At 36.9% G+C, this 17,222-nt stretch overlaps 1 protein-coding gene across 6 annotated transcripts in view; it reads right to left on the bottom strand.

Moving 5' to 3' along the window:
* SMARCA1 (SNF2 related chromatin remodeling ATPase 1) overlaps nucleotides 1-16,927 on the bottom strand; it is a 71,951-nt gene extending 55,024 nt beyond the window's left edge. For all 6 annotated transcript variants that reach the window (XM_040468135.1, XM_040468136.1, XM_040468137.1 and 3 more), the window contains exons 1-8: nucleotides 16,645-16,927; nucleotides 11,872-11,958; nucleotides 9,417-9,583; nucleotides 8,990-9,090; nucleotides 8,784-8,884; nucleotides 5,984-6,163; nucleotides 1,750-1,905; nucleotides 352-483 (exon numbers count right to left, since the gene is read on the bottom strand). In XM_040468135.1, the coding sequence (XP_040324069.1) occupies nucleotides 352-483; nucleotides 1,750-1,905; nucleotides 5,984-6,163; nucleotides 8,784-8,884; nucleotides 8,990-9,090; nucleotides 9,417-9,583; nucleotides 11,872-11,958; nucleotides 16,645-16,815 (1,095 nt within the window). In that variant the 5' untranslated portion in view covers nucleotides 16,816-16,927. The remainder of the gene's footprint in view (nucleotides 1-351; nucleotides 484-1,749; nucleotides 1,906-5,983; nucleotides 6,164-8,783; nucleotides 8,885-8,989; nucleotides 9,091-9,416; nucleotides 9,584-11,871; nucleotides 11,959-16,644) is intronic.
* Nucleotides 16,928-17,222: the final 295 nt, after the last annotated feature.

The raw sequence follows: 17,222 nt of genomic DNA, 5'->3' as shown, positions 1-17,222 counted from the left end.
AGATCATTTTAAAGACTCCACCTGCCAACCTAGTATGTAGAAAGCCCTTTCAAAGAAAATTTTGAGCTTGCTGTTATGAACTCAGCCTATCTCATATCTTAAGTTGTGGTAACAAGGAGATATAGGCAAAGTTTAAAAGGCAGAATAATCTCAAAGAAAAGAAAATCATTTCTCTAAATATCCCCATTTGAAAAATTTGTGCTTAAGAGCTTTTTTTCTGAGAACACCAAAACACACAGATAAACAGTTACAAGTGAAAAAAGAACTATAAATTTTATCTATATTCTATGATTGGAAAAGAGATCTGTGAACATAAGAAGACTGTACTTAAAATATAGGACTTAAACTTACATCTGCAGAATTAAAGACATCAGGCAATAAAAAGTTGAGTAATGCCCAGAGTTCATGCAGGTTATTCTGCAAAGGTGTTCCAGTTAGGAGCAAGCGGTTAGTTGACTTGAACTCACGAACAATCTCTGAAAGCTAGAAAAAAACAATAGTTCTGTTAACATTATTTCATTTGTAAGAATGCTCAACATCCGGAGTTCTTTATCCAACCAATGCATTTTTTTAATAAATCTTGAAAATTATCTTTCTATAGAAAAATATCCTAGTTCAGGTGACACTGCCACAGTGAGTCACAACTGAACAAAATATTCTAGGCATTTTTACACTTATAAGAACGCAAATCATAGTCCTACCTGACACCCCTCCCTCACTTTAAAAAACTTATTTGGTCTATTTTGGGTCCACAGAAACAGTCAGAACTCCATGGAATCCAGGCTAGTCACTTAACACAATAACATCTTTCTCCCTGCCAATCATGTTCATCCACATACCTAGCCAAGTTCTAACTTGGCCTGGTGACAATTTTTTTTTTAAGTAGGCTTCGCACCCAGTGCAGAACCCAATGCAGGGCTTGAACTCAAAACTCTGAGATCAAGATCTGAGCTGAGATCAAGAGTCAGATGCTCAACCAACTGAGCCACCCAGGTGCCTCAAAGGCCTGGTGACAATTTCTAAGCACCAGAGTTGAGCCCATTTTCCCTGATATCTTAACTTTCTAAATATAAGACTATAAAAATTAAAGCACAAAGCATAAAAGAACAGTAATCTTATCAATACAAATGCATATTTTTATAATGCTCTTAAACAATTATTCTCTAACATGCATCCTTTTATAAGGTATTAGTCTCAATTTGAAGTTAGTATGATCTGCCTGGTGGTTTTGCTCCAGTTCTGTCCCTGTTTCTCCCAAAGTAGCCCAGTAATCATAATAATCGATGCTTTTCCTATTGTTGATGGAGTTGAATAGCAAGAAATAGTGGTATTTTTCAAAATTTACACCATGCTGTAACTCACACAAATCAGGTAATTCCAGGAAATTATTTTTTCTAATCCTTATGAATACACATAAGGTAGAAGGCTCCTCAATAAAAATCAATGCAAATGCCTCTGGTACACAAATATTACCAAAATATTAAAATACTGTAGCATAACAGAGTTAGACTGCAACAGGTATAGAAAATGAACACCTTATTTTCTTTACATTAAAAACTGTTCAATTTTCATTTGTCTCATATTCAATAATTTAAACTTCAAATCATTTTTAAAATGGATTTTCATTCATATTCTGTGAATAAAATCAGAATCTTCCATCACATTTTTTTCTTTTGAATACACAGAAGTAATAAACGGACATGGTTAGTTAAAAGAAAAGTTTAACAATGATATTGAAAACTGGCTTACCTTAGATTTTTCATTCTTTATTCTGTGAGCCTCATCAATGACTAGGTATCGCCAATGAAACTTTTTAAATACAGATTTTTCTTTAATTACCATCTCATAAGAAGTAACACAAACATCCCATTCTCCTGGCATCATTTCATCACGAATAAAAGCAGCCTAATGCAAAATAAAGTTCTTTATATTAAAATACACTGACATGATGATCACAGAATTAAAGCATCAAGAAAATACTAATAATTCTAAGAGCCCTCAGAATCATTTGGTCTCATCCATCTTAAAGATAGGAAAACCATTTGGTGTCATCCATTTTAAAGACAGGAAAACCAAATCCCAAAGACACATTATCTGGGTGGCATACTAATATCAACAAAAGAGAAGCAAAGGCTTCCCTTAACCGAGTACAACATATTCAATGAACTGGAAAAGTTCTTATCACCAGATGACAGATATTAGGCTCTCTTCATACAACAAATGGTCCAAAAAGACAGGAGCAAAGTAAACTGCTTTCTGAAAAGCATGTTCTTACTAAGGTCAAAGCACTACCAACTATTACCAACACAGTTTCAACAAATGAAAAGAACTCAATATACATGAATGATTTCCACCTTTTGATCTCTTTTATGTTCCTTCCATTTCTAACAGGAATGAGTCATATATTTTGTTAAGGGGTCATGAAAGCCCATTAATGCTTTTGTGAATTCCCTGATATTGTTGTAAGACTACAAATATGATCTTATAAAGAGGACTTGCTCTATCTAGTACAGAGGGCTATTTAAGACAGTGAGACTATTTAAAACTATTTTTAAATCTTCTAAATCTTCATAGGCAGTGGCCAACATAGTAGGCAAGTTGACTGAGAGCATTTTTAACTTGTATGAACTGAATTTCAGATGTTATGTATGGGTCAAAATAAAACCATAGAAGTTAACAGGGAGCAGCCAAATCTATATTGAGAAGGTTCTGATTAGTACTGTAAATATGAAATTACAGTGCATAAACAAAATTAACTGTTCACTGCAAACTCATTATTTCATAAACTCACAGTTATGCACCAAACACACTGTGGACTCATTCAACAAATATTTACCGAGTGCCCTGATATCTAAAAGGATTGTCTGGACTGAAGTAGAGGACAGAAAAAAGGCCTTTGTAGAGATCCCAGTTGCACTCTGGGAAGTGGTCATATTTAAAAAGTTAATTAAGACATTACAGAATTGGAGGCAAAATAAAGAGAACCAGGATGCCAGACTCCATTTGGTCTTGCAAACACCTTATCTTTGTTTGATTTTTTTGAAACACTCAACTTTGAAACTCCTACAGTTTCACGGAACACGCATATATTTTTAATTTATATTAGCTCTGCCTTGAAATTTGTGTAACAGAACACTGAACATCACATAATCCAAAAGCTCTTTTATAGGTGACAAAATGAAGGCCCTTCAATTGTCACTCAATGTCACACACGGTCAATAGCAAAGCCAGAACTAAAACCAGATCTCCTGTTTCCAGGTCCAAGATCTTTGATGTCTCTGGAGTGGAAAAGGAAGGAAAAACCATGTTTGGTGGGGTGCCTGGCTGGCTCTGCTGGTAGAATATGCAACTCTTGATCTCAGGCTCATGAGTTCAAGCCCCACATTGGGCGTGAAGCCTACTTAAAAAATAGAAAACAACTAAAAAACCATTTTTGGGATTCACACCTCTATATACTGCAGGACTACATTAGCGTCAAACTGGGTCAGGAGTATTACTAAGAATTTCCCAACTCAATCAAATACCTGTGGTAACCTACATCAAATTTTTTATTAGTAAAACACTGACCTCATAAAATGTTTACAGAAGGCCAGGAAATTATAAAAACACATTGTATCTATCCCATGTGGTACCAAGATTCAAATTTGTCTATAAATAATTATCTGGGTGGTGCCTAGGTGGCTCAGTCAGTTGAGCATCTGACTTCGACTCAGGTCATGATCTCACGGTTCGTGGGTTCAAGCCCTGCATCAGGCTCTGTGCTGACAGCTCAGAGCCTGGAGCCTGCTCCGGATTCTGTGTCTCCCTCTCTCTCTGCCCTTCCCCAACTTGTGCTCTGTCTCTCTCTGACTCAAAAATAGATGTTAAAAAAAATTTTTTAATAATTATCTGGATTTTCTCTATACACTCTAACACCAATCTGTAAGTGCTGAATATAGTACATTATTTATGTAATTAATAATTACCATTCCACAAACTCTTTGCCCATGGCCCACAATAAAATAATATTTTAGGTTGCAATCCTTTTTTAAAAATGTTTTTAAGTTTATTTATTTATTTTGAGAGAGAGAGCAAGTGGGGTAGGGATAGAGAGGGGGGAGAGAGAGAATCCCAAGTAGGCCCCTCGGCGTCAGTGCAGAGCCTGATGCAGGGCTCGAACTCACAAACTGGGAGATCATGCATGACCTGAGCCAAAATCAAGAATCAGATGAGTAACCGAGTGAGCTACCCAGGCACCCAGGTTGCAATCCTTAAAAAATGAGCAATACATATCCCTACCATGTGCGAAACACTCTATTTTCTATTCTATTCTCATTTTTTTTATTGTTGTCCACACCAACACGAATTTGCAATATTAATGACTGGCAATATGAAAAGCACTGACTTTGAAGACTGGTTTTCAAGATTAAAAAATTTTTGAAGCCACTAGTAAAATCTCAGCCACTCATGGGGTAGAGATAGGGCAGTCACAAATTAAATACAAGCATTCTTCCTTTAAAACTCCCAGAGAGAAAAAAAAAAAAACTCCCTGAAATATTTCATGAAATCCTTGGATTCCATATAATATAGGGGAAAACCACTGACACAGTTTTATTGAGACATATGAAAACACAAGTGCACATATTTCTTTTTCTTTATGATCTTAGAGAAATACTTTCAAACAAAAATCAATACTTCAGAAATACAAAGTTTTTTAAGGAATGATATTACATTAAGTAACAGCAGTGATCAGAAAAGGGTTCTAAGTGACTAATTTGCCACTGGGAAATATTAAGCATAAGGAAGAATCAAGCTTGTAATTCTAAATTTATGACCTCAGTATTTCAATACTTAAATTATTTATAAGCTGAATTTAAATAAATTTAAGTAATTTTTCTGCAAGCAAAATGGTAAGAATAAAATTACATAATTCATTATGCTACCATTCTTTTGAGGATATCTTTTGATAACCTATCTAAATATGAAAAATAGAATAAATCTTTTCTCTACACTATGTCCTCTGGAAGCGAAATAAAGGCAAAGTTTAATAATATGCTTTCTAAGCTGATTATTCATTTTTATATTTTTGCATAATTTATTTCTTTTAGATTAATTCTACAGTCCTAAAATCATTGTAGCCTACTAAATTGACAAATGGCTAATTTAAGCAAGAGCCCAGCATTTCCAAAACCTAAGAATGTATGCAGGTATGTATTTTTGTATTCAGAGCAAAACTGAAAGCTGTGCCTTTGCAGAAATACAAAACACAGGCTCTCTGTATGAATAGAAAAGGCCCATTCATGTGTGCATCTATGCACAAGTGTGTGCATGTATACCAAATCAAAGTTAAAAAATTAAAAATTTAAACATAAAAAATTAAGTCATACAAACGTATATATTTTTGGTGTCAAAATAATACAACTGATGAGTCACTGATAAGATATACTGTCAATGATGATTTCTTTTAATAAAAAGTGATTTAAAATGCAACTCAAAAAAGCTGACGTTAATGTGCCAGTTAAAAGTAAATGCAGGGGCGCCTGGGTGGCTCAGTCGGTTGAGCGTCCGACTTCGGCTCAGGTCACGATCTCGCGGTCCGTGAGTTCGAGCCCCGCGTCGGGCTCTGGGCTGATGGCTCAGAGCCTGGAGCCTGCTTCCGATTCTGTGTCTCCCTCTCTCTCTGACCCTCCCCCGTTCATGCTCTGTCTCTCTCTGTCTCAAAAATAAAAATAAACTTAAAAAAAAAATTTAGAAAAAAAAGTAAATGCAGATAAGCATAATAAAAGTGATTGCGTGTTATTAATAGGTAACACATCTACTTCACAGGAGTGTTGGATTAATTAATATATTAAAGGCATTTACAACAGAGCCTAACATAGAGTAAGCACAATGTGTTATTTACTAGTAGTAGTCAACTTAAATGTCTTTTATGGTATTTGTATAAAACTTAACCCCAGAAATGATGTTATTCTTGATTGCCTCTTTAAATCAGTTTCTCACTTACTCTTGCATCCTTGTCTCCGACGAAACAAATAACACGGAGAGATGGGACCCATCGTTTAAATTCATTCATCCAGTTGTATAGAGTAGACTTTGGAACTAAAACCATGTGAGGTCCTGGAATGTTTCGGTAATGTTTCAGGTAACCAAGCAAAGCAATCGTTTGTAAAGTCTTACCAAGACCCTGCATTATCGTTACAAAGAAAAAAAATCCATAAATGTTTATTTAATGAAACATTTTGTTAGTAATAACAAAGACATTTGCCAACTATCTCACGTGGGGAAAAATTTTAAAGACCTTTGTTTTTTTTAAGTGAATAACCATACCAATTCGTACTTACTGTGTGCACAAAAAGAAACCAGGAACTTGCAGGCAGAAAGTTGCTTTGTTGCTCCTCTTAAAGGAGCAAGTAGCATACTTCATAATTTTTCCTAGTGGCAAAATTAGGGAATTTTGTGTATATGTGTTTCACACTCAAATACCAGCCTGCTTCGATACCAGTCTTTCCCATTGTCCCCAACATTATTACAGCCCAGGCATGAAATATTCAGACTATGCATCTCAAGGGGCTTGTAGCTCTGTACTTGCATCTCACACCTTTGAAGACCTATGGAACCATAAAAGAACAAAACATGAAAGAACTCTGCAGCCAGAAAAGGCCTTAGAGATCACCTAGTCCAGTAGACTTTTTAAAAAACAACATACTGAACAGGGGGGCCTGGGTGGTTCAGTTAGCTGAGCATCCAGCTCTTGATATCAGCTTAGGTAGTGATCTCATGTTAAGGGGATCAAGACCGGCATCCAGCTCTGTGCAGAGCATGGAGCCTGCTTAGGATTCTCTCTCTCCCTTTCTCTCTCTGCCTCTCCCATGTGTATGCACTCTCTCTCGCTCTCTCAAAATAAATAAGTAAACATTTAAAAATAAATAAGTAAAAATAAAAAACATACTGAACACCATGAACCCACCACCTAACCCATGAGGAAGGGAATGATGTCCTATGCTGTGTGGCCTTTTAAAACAGTTTCTGGCTTTATCTCTATGCAAGGTATATATTTTCTTTTATAAACCTAGGCTCAAAACTATTTTTATAGGGTTTATCCTAATATTTCACTTAATGAGATGCATCAAAACCTTAAAATACTTAAAATTCCTTAATCAAGCAATTCCATTTTTAGGAATCCTATGGAAATAATTTGAAAGGTACAGAAAAAGTAAATTACAAGGGTTCTCACAACAGCATTATTATGTACCATATACACGTGTATCAACCAATATATACTATATACATCAGTCCAAATGACCAGCAATAAGGGAGGATATTAACAGAATTATGGTAACTCTCCAGGATTATTATACAGTAATTAACAATTATTTTTACAAATATTTGAATTATACAGAAAATATGTATGAATGTGAAGAAATCAGAATACCAAATTATATGTACAATATGATCTCAACTATATAAAATAAATACATCCAGAATTAAAATGGTAAAACAAAAGATGCCAAAATGTCAACTGTGGTTATTTCTGGGTAGCATAATTATAATTTACTTTCAATTTTTTTCTTGTTTTTTTCCCAAATTTTCTATACTCCTTAAAGTATCTTTCCCTTAATAAAAAGTACCTGGTGTCAGCATAAATTCAATATGAAGGATCTTCAGATCCTTCATGTTTAAAGGCTGCAGTCAAGAAGAGCTTGGGGCAAATAATCCTGGTCTTTCTGCTATCCAATTAACCAAGCTCCTCCCCTCCTGAGCTAATTGTAGTCTCCAACCCAGAATACTAAATATAAGGAGCTACAGACCCTTGATTTTAAAGGACTTCCTGCCACACACCTAACAGTTGCTTAGCATCTATGGGATCATTACTACACTACATGTTATAGAGCATAAACAGTCATATGGCTCTTCTGGAGAAGAGTGATTGCAATAATGGCTCCAGAGTTTCATAAATAGGAATATCACTGGGTCATATAGATCTAGAACTCCCCCCAGTCCTCTCTTAAATCACATTTAATTTATATTGTCTTAAAATACCAATCTAAGTCTTCATATACTCCCCCAATCTGCTGAATTAGCATCTTCAATGGACTTACTTTTTCTCTTTGGTCATTTTATTTATATGTCCATCACTCCTTAGCTTACTTCCCAGGCCCTACCTGGTATTCTGCTAGGTCAGAACTCAACATTGCTCTTTACTTTTTTTTTCCATCTATTCACTTTCTCACTGCTCACACATTGAGGCATTTACATTTATTCATTCATGCTTTCATCATTTATTGTCTGGTCTATTCATTCACTCATTTAGTGTTTGGTTTATATACCCCACCTCATTACCAAAAGGATTTCAGGTAGCCTACAAAGAAAACATGTTTCAGGTGGCCTACAGTGAAAACATGGAACGTAAATTAATGGTAAAATAGATATAAAGAAGGGCCAGGGAAAGATTAGAAGGTATTGAATAGGAAAAGACACAAAAGACACAATGGGCCAACCATTACATTACACAGGTGCTCCATTTTGGCATTCATTTTGGCTCTGAGCTTCCTGGAAGCCAAAGTATAAATAAAAACAAAAGTACAAGGAGGTTTTTTAAAACCATTTGAGGAAATCACACTAAGAATTATGTAGCCTGTGAAAGTGTAAACAATCCTAGACTTTACAAATGCCTTTTACATTATAACTAAATAAAGCAATTAGCCTCCAGACCTCAGGGGTGCAATATAGCTCAGGCACTTCAAATTTACAAAAAAAAAAAAAATTGATAACTGAGATCCTGTTTTTAGCTATCATCTCCTTACCATTTCATCTGCCAAGATACCATTGACTCCATTTTCATACAAAGAGATCAACCAGTTCAGCCCTCGAATCTGATAATCCCTCAATGGTCCTCCTTTCACATCTAAAAAAGAAATCAAGATGCCTCATACTTTTATTAATATAATCAAGTAAATTTTTTCTAAAATCAAATTGGGAAAAAAAAACACAAACATGATGAGGTACTTACATGAAGGTGACACCTCAAATCTAACACACACATTAGATGTTTTCCGACTCTCTGAGAGTAGCTCTTCATCTTCTTCTTGTTCCGTGCGCCTGTGGCGGTAGCTGAAATGAAAAGAAATACCTTTATGTTCAACACAAATGTTAAGGTGTCAATGAAGTCAGTATACATCGCTAGTATCTTCATGAAAAGAAAATGAGTTACTTAAGGTCTTGCTTAGAAGTTGGTAGAACTGGCCTACATTTTTACTGATTTCTAGTGAGAAAAACATGTTGCCTCCAAAACTTATTTACACTGACAATAACCTTATTTTTTGAACATAGAATTATACTGAATAAGTGACGAGGGAATGAGAGTATAAGGAGGGAGAAGGGGGGACAGGAGGAAGAGACGGAAAGAGGGAAGAAAGTAGAGAGAGATGCCAACATACTCTCCAGCAGAAATTAAGCTCTGCTTGTCATCTTTCTTTATTCGAGGACGTCCCAATTTCATGTTCAGAGGAGATGTTGGAGATTTCTGTGCTGACGGTTGAATGAAATGTGCAAAAAGTTCTGTTTGCTTTAATAAAAATTCAAATCTCTTTGCTCGGTCTGCTTTCTAATGCACAAAAGAAAAAGTAATGATTTTCTTTTTTATTTGCTCGAAGTTATTTAACAAACACTTACATTGCCCTTACTTTGTACTATGTTCTAAGCACTTTAAACATACTAACTCATTTAATTCTCTTAATAAACCTATGAGGTAGACACTAATATTATGTCCATTTTACAGATGATAAAACTAAAGTACTGAGAGGGTAACTAACTTGCTCAAGTTCCCACAGCTAATAAGCACCTAAATTTGAAAAATGGCATTTTCAGATACTCTGAATAGAAGCCAAGTGATCTAACAGAAGTAAATGCCCCAATAAGAAGTATCCTGCTGGGGCACCTGAGTGGATCGGTCTGTTAAGTGGTTGTGCATCCAACTTCTCAGGTCATGATCTCATGGCTCTGTGAGTTCAAGCCCCGCATTGGGCTCTGTGCTGATAGCTCAGAGCCTGGAGCCTGCTTCGGATTCTGTGTCTCTATCTCTCTCTGCCCCTCCCCAACGCACAAGCGTGCACACACATGCTGTCTCTCTCTCTCAAAAGTAAGCAAACATTAAAAAAAAAAGAAGTACCCTGCTTAAAGAGTCAGGGTCAGAAAGCAAATCCTCTTTCCAAACCATAATAATTTTCTTTTCCTAGTTAACAAAATAAAGCATCATAATATGTAATATATCCTAAATGCAGAAATATAAATTATTGGCTTTGATATACATATACCATAAACTGATCTCTTAAGAATTTATAAGATTTGGGGGAAAAATACACATACACATATAAGTAAAATAGTTAACATATATTAACTATTAAAAATTTATATGTGGGGCACCTGGGTGGCTTAGTTGGTTAAGTGTCCGACTTCGGCTCAGGTCATGATCTCCCTGTCTGTGAGTTTGAGCCCCGCATCGGGCTCTGTGCTGAAAGCTCAGAGCCTGGAGCCTGCTTCGGATTCTGGGTCTCCCTCTCTCTCTGCCCCTCCCTGCTCACACTCTGCGTGTGTATGTATGTATGTATGTATGTGTGTGTGTGTGTGTGTGTGTGTCTCAAAAATAAACATTAAAAAAATTTAATTGATATGTGCTATAATTTCTCAATAAATTGTAAAAGGTCATGTAACTTGTACCATATTAATGAAATAAAACTTCACTAAAAAATCTTAGAAGATCAAAAAATGTACACATTATTCTAGATGAAGAAAAAATGAAAATGATTTTTTATTTCCCAGTCACTTTCTGACCACAGGGTAAGGAATATTTGATTGCTAATGAAGGATGCATAATTAATAATACCAGAAACTTACAAGAGTTCATTAACATAAACACAAGAATTAGACAAACATTCAGACCAGAAGCTGGAAGGAGGCCAAAACTTTTCCATTTTATGTTATCCTCACTGGAATGTTGTTTTTAGAGTTGTTAAAACATTAACTGTCTATGTTAGATGTGACCTTAAACATTAAGGCATGGAGTATGGCAAAATCACTATGAACAACCAAAAAAATACTTCATTTCTACTTATTTTTATAATATTACTGCAAAAGCTACCCCTCAACAAAAAAATTCAGTTCCAACTACTTGTTAAATTTCTCTTTTGAATTAACCAAGTTCACTGGTTTTGAAAGATCCCAGGGCATAAAAGATTAGTTAAAATGAAAGCTAAGATATGGATTTTAGTAAATAAAAACTAAATAATTTGAAATACACAGCAAAGCAGTAGGTGGCATAATTAAGATTATACTGTTTAAATACGTAACAGTTTCACGTACTGGGAAAATGTCCTCTCCTCCAGAGAAAGTGTTACTGTATTACATGTCTCATAATATGTAACATTCATTCAAATATCAAAGCAAGAACAGAGGGAGAAAAAAAATATCAGTCCAGCTCTGTGACCTGATTTCTTTCAGCCATACTGATATTCCCACTGATATTGTCACTTAGTGGATACAATATTTCTAGCATAAAGCATCTTAATATGAGATAAAGAGTGCTGAACAACAGTGAAAACATGTGGTTTCTGTTCCCAACTATTTCATATAGTTTTTCTGCTCCTTATTTTCTCATCTGAAAACGAGATTCATTTATTCAACAAAATTATGATGGATTTATTATTAAATTACTTTCCAATTCTAAAATCTATGATCCTGTATTCATTATATATGAACATGTATCATTTTAATCTTTCACATCTCCTCAATAAAAATCAAGTACAGTGAAACTAATGTTAATATTGGGTGCCAACTACAGTTCAATGACAAAAAAATCAACTACATTATTCATGATCAACCCAGGAATATATTTACCATTTTCTCTTCATATTCTGGGTCCATTTCCTTTTCAGATTTAGAAGCTTTAGCAGCAAGTTTGAGTTGAAATGAAGAAACATTTTTCTAGAATTTCAAGAAAAAATAAGCCATCAAATTGCAAAGCAAGATCTTAAAAATGGTCGACACTGTCATTTGAAGAAAGTAAAAAGTAATTAAATACTAAATAAATAAATCAACATGGGCCACACATAGACCAATGATGAGAGCATGTCATGAAGCAGGGCTTATGATTAATCCAGTTCTGTGCACCTGGGGTCCAATAAAAAATCTGTATTATAAAAGCTAGAGAAAGAACATTAATTAAAATAAACACCAAAAGGTGAAACATTGAGCCATTTCATCTATTTTTTAATTTCAAGCATAAGAAAGTACAGAACCACTGAATAGATTTAAAATCTAGAATATGGTAATATTATCATCCACAAACCAAGGAATTCAAGGAAAGTAAATATTAATTCTCAGAAACACATCTTTATGTAATAGAAACGAGCCAAAATTTCAGAAGGAGACTATGGTTTCTGTTCCTGAAAAGACACTTTTTCATTGTTTTCATATTCTAATAAGAACATTTAAACTTTTTAATGTAATACATGTTAATTTCTATTTAAATAATAACACAATACAGTTTTAAACTTTTGATTTATGTTAATTTTTCCCAACTGGAAAGAAAACTATTTTAAACCCTGTTACATAAATATTTTGTAGCAGTTTCTCAAGGCTATCAACTGTTAACATTTGATATTTAAAAAGTTGTGATTTAGTGAAAACTAACATAAATCAGCTTCTTCAAAATATTGAAATTATCTGGGGGTTATTTCATGCACACTATCCTTTGTAAAGATAAGCTTGTACTTGCAAATATAATTAGGTATATAGAATATACCTCCTTCCCTATAATAAATAGAAAAATAATAAAAACACAAATCTACCGTTTAGTATCAGAGCTGAGAGTATTTCAGTTTTAACACAGATTTTGCCCAAGTCACAAATCAGTTTGTGAAAACTACAGAAATTACGTCCATTTTATCATGGCTTTTGTCAATCAGTTCCTGAAAACTTAGATCATAAATCAAAAACAGAATGTGATGTTAAACATAAAAAAAACATAGCTCCAATGGTTAATGAATATGCCTTCTAACATTTACTGAAATTCCTAGTTTAAGACAATTCAAACTAGGATTATGGAATTTGACCCTGGTCAGTGTTCTACTTTGAAGCACTGATCAGATATTGTTCAGTTATTCTTAACCCAAATAATAGCCATCTTGATTTAAGCATCACATACATATATATCGTCCATGTGAGATGTTTTGAATGTAATCCTGGATGGACAAGAATAGAAAACTGCTAAAATCCCCTCAATCCCACTCTTTCAAACTGTCCCATGTACTATAAATCTGATTTTATTTTCAAAGCAACAAGTAATGGAATACTGGGTAACAAAATTCACACCTTTATCATTCCTTGAAAAGCTGCATGAAGTCTAGTTTTCAAGTTTCAAAACAGTGAAAATTACTTCACATCATATACACAAGTATATATCTAATAGTGTGGGACAAAGACTTCGCTTATAGAAAAATTAAGGCTTTAATTAGAAAAAAAAACTTTACTCAATACTCTTGCCTACCTTGTGGTAGAATACCATAAAATTTAATTATATGCTAATTAAAATTCCTAATCTTAAGCAGTGCTATTAAAAGCTGTGGGTAATTACTTAATTGGCACTATCTTCCACAACAAATTTTAAAATACCTACCTTCTAAACCTTCTCCTTTGCATGTTTTCAAAAATACACTTCTTGTACAAGAAAACATAAAAGGATATTTTAATGAATTTCCTATGGATTTCATCATCTGGTAGTTTAGATGCCATGAGAATGTGGACAAGGTCATCAAGATGCCCTTAGAGACCATGACCTTTTTCTTGATGTTTTCATTACCAGAAATACCAACTCCAACTTCCAGTGTTAGGTTATCCACTGTCACTTAAACCAAGTTAAGCTCAAGAACCAGAAAGTAAACAAAAATACGTTTCTGTAGCTAAATGTCACAAGTCAATCAACCAAATCTCATCTACTTTATGCATCACAAAAATGCGCTTACTCAGAGCCTATTTTCTTTTACTTGATATACAATTCTAGCAAGTTTCATCATCTGACTTGCCATACTACAGAGAATAAAAGCAACAGCAAATGACACAGGAAAGATCACTTAGAAGAAAGAAAGCACAATGTCAACAGCAAGAAGGGATGGCAGAAGCCCAGGACTAAAAGAGGAGTTCCACTGCAGTAACATCCCTTTTCCTTACTATTCAGGCATAATTATTTCCCTCTCCCTGCTGCATCACTTGTATTTTTATATTTTGTATTTTTACAGTTGTTTTAAATGATTGTATGGTTTTGTTACATCTATGTCATTTTATCATATGTTCTTTCTGATGAAAGTAGATGAAGTTTTTAAAAAATGATAGCTAACACCTGACAATTGAAGGAGGCGAGTGAAAAGTCATTTAGGAAATCAACACAATACTGGGGGCACTGGCTAACTCAGTCCGTAGAGCATGCGACTCTTAATCTCAGGGTTGTAAATTCAAGCCCTGTGTTGGGCATGGAGCCTAGTTAAAATTTTTTTACAAAATCAACACAATAGTGGAAATGCCCGGGAAGTGGTTATTTAATTGAGGGGGAACAGCCTCCTACATCTCAAATACTGTACACTTTCAGAGTACAGTAACTGATGAACATGAAGGAAAGTTTAATCTACATTTTCAGTCCATCACTTAGGCAGTCAAGGTAGTGAGCAATCTATTTAGATGGAGTGGGGGGAGTGCCAAATTACTTTATTTAAAGGAATGAAATGATACACATGAAAGAACTTAAGTAGATATTTGGTACTCTTTAGATTTTTCAGAAAAAAATTAAAAATGAAAGATGTGGTGACTAAAATAATCAACTTAAGGTATTCAGAAAGTTCCTGCCATGCAACACTTCACTTCCCGATGCTGAGCAGACAAATGAGATAGTATTAGGACAACTTCTGATGAGGCTATAGAATTCATTAATATATGTATCAATTCAGTGTTTGTTACATAGGTTTTTTTTATTGATTCCCAATTTTTTCACAACTCAAAAAATTTACACAATCTGGAAATTCAACAATCTTTGCTGCCATACAAAAGAGTTTATCCCTTACATTTGCACAGTCTAGGGAATAAAAGGCACCTAGACTCATTGGTGAATTCCCCAGCATTTGATTTTATATTGATACTTCGTATCTGAACCATCTTTACAATACCATGTTACTGATTCAAGTACCACATAGATGTTAAAATGTGTATGTTTTGTACGGTTTTCACTTACCACTACAATTGTCTTTCTGTTTAGTCAACCTTGTAACAGTAAAATATATCACTTTAAACAAATGCTGGATTTAAAATTACTAATTCACGGCAAAAGGTGTTAATTGCCTTCAAAAGCTTTTCATTTGGTCGCATCGTACCATATAATAATTCAGACAAAGCCACTTGAGATCTCTAAAGCATAATTTTAATTACCTACCGTTGTTTTAATTGCGAGATGTCTACTCGTAAACGGAAAAAAAAAATCTACCCATAAACGATCCATTCTACAATTTAATTATACATCAACAATCCTTATACCCCATCTTATTTTTTATTCTGAACGTGTTTCATAGTTTCATTTGCATGTCTTGGTCCATATGAAATATGCCTTATGGAGATAATACATATTTTCAGGATTTGGCTTTAATAGGTGTCTGAGTGGTCCCTTTATGTATGTTAGCAGGAGCTCATCCTAGCGACGCTGGGTTAAAGAAAAACAAAAGAAAAAGAAAAAGAAAAAGAAAAAAAGAAAAAGAAAAACCCTGCATGTGTCCAGGAACCAGCAGCGCCCACTAGGAGAGGGAGGCGGAAGCCTGGAAAGCTTGGGGCCGGATTGGGGGACCATTTGGGTGGCCCTGGAGTGAAACACTATACCGTCGGGGGCGGGGCAGGAGAGGGTGAGGGTGCACACGTTGGAAATTTTCGTAAGCCAGCGTCCACGGTTCCTCAGTTTGGGGTCTGGATTGCGGGGGAGCGGGTAGCACGCGGAGAGCTCATTTTCTCGGGGTGACACCCCCGCTTCAGCAGGCGGGGACCAAACGAACAAGGGATGATTTTTTTGCTGCCACCTAAAAGGCCGACATGGCCATTCAAAAAAAATAAAAGTCTCTCCTATCGTCCTCCGCCTCCCAACCACCAGCACCTTGAAATTCAAATTAAAAAATTGTAAGCCCCAGCAGAACCCCTTTCGCGCGGGTGTGGGATTGAAGGGCCCAGATTTCCCAGGCAGAGGCCGACGGGAAGGGGGGGAGAGGGAGCGAGCGAGAGGAGAGGGAGAGGCGGAGGCTTTTTCCTGCACAACCCCATCCCCCACCCTGTTACCCCAGTTCCGGGAATATGGATGGGGCCGGGGGCTGTCGAGGGGCGTCCAAGCCCCGGGATAACGGGCACCCTCCGCCCCGCGCCGCGCCCGCGCCCAGCCCCGCCCCCGCCCTCCAGGCGGCATGGAGGAAAGGGGGAGGGGAGCGAATGCTAGACTGTTCCGCCGCCCCCCACTCCCAGCGCGCCCGCGGCCCCCATCCACGCTGAGCTCCGCCGGTACCTGTCGGCGCTGAAAGGTCAGGGCTTGGGCCCCTCGGAGGGGCCCGGCTCAGGATTTGTTGACTACACACACACCCCCTTCCTATTTACCTCCTTCTTCTCGCCCTTCTCCGTGGCCACGGTGGCTTCTGTGGCCGCGGCGGCCGCTCCCTCCTCCTTAGAGGTGGATGGCCCCGGCTGCTCGTCCTCTATGACCACGATTGTGGCGGTCGCATCAGCAGCTGCCACGGTGGCTGCCACTGCAGCGGTGTCCGGCTCCATTGCGTTGGAGCGGGAACGAGGAAGGGGACGAGAGCTCCTGGGCGGCGGCAGTGGCTGCACTGGAAAGAGCTAGATGGAGCAGGGGTGGGGAATCACTCCGCTTCCAACCCCTTCGCTCGGCCCCCCCTTCTTTAAATAACCCTCAACCCTGCCCCACTTCCGTCCACCCACCCTACGTCATGGCCTCCCCCCCCGTCACCCTCCCCCTTCCTCCACCCCCCCCCTCAACGATCGCGAGACTCCCCCTCCCCACCAAGAGCCCGGGCCGGCCCCGCACGACCAACTGTTGCCTGAGTGTGGGGCGCGGACTGCGGTGGAGGCGGGAACCCACAAGCCCGCGGCTCCCTAAAAATCTCCCTTCCCACACGCCCCCAACAGTCAGCCTGAGCTCCCCACGCATATGTGTG

Source organism: Herpailurus yagouaroundi, unplaced genomic scaffold (assembly GCF_014898765.1).
Source record: "Herpailurus yagouaroundi ecotype Mexico unplaced genomic scaffold, PumYag 67681, whole genome shotgun sequence".
In the NCBI taxonomy this organism is placed as follows: domain Eukaryota; kingdom Metazoa; phylum Chordata; class Mammalia; order Carnivora; family Felidae; genus Herpailurus; species Herpailurus yagouaroundi.
The sequence above is the reverse complement of the archived record's forward strand: the minus strand, read 5'-3'. Positions and strand labels throughout refer to the sequence as shown.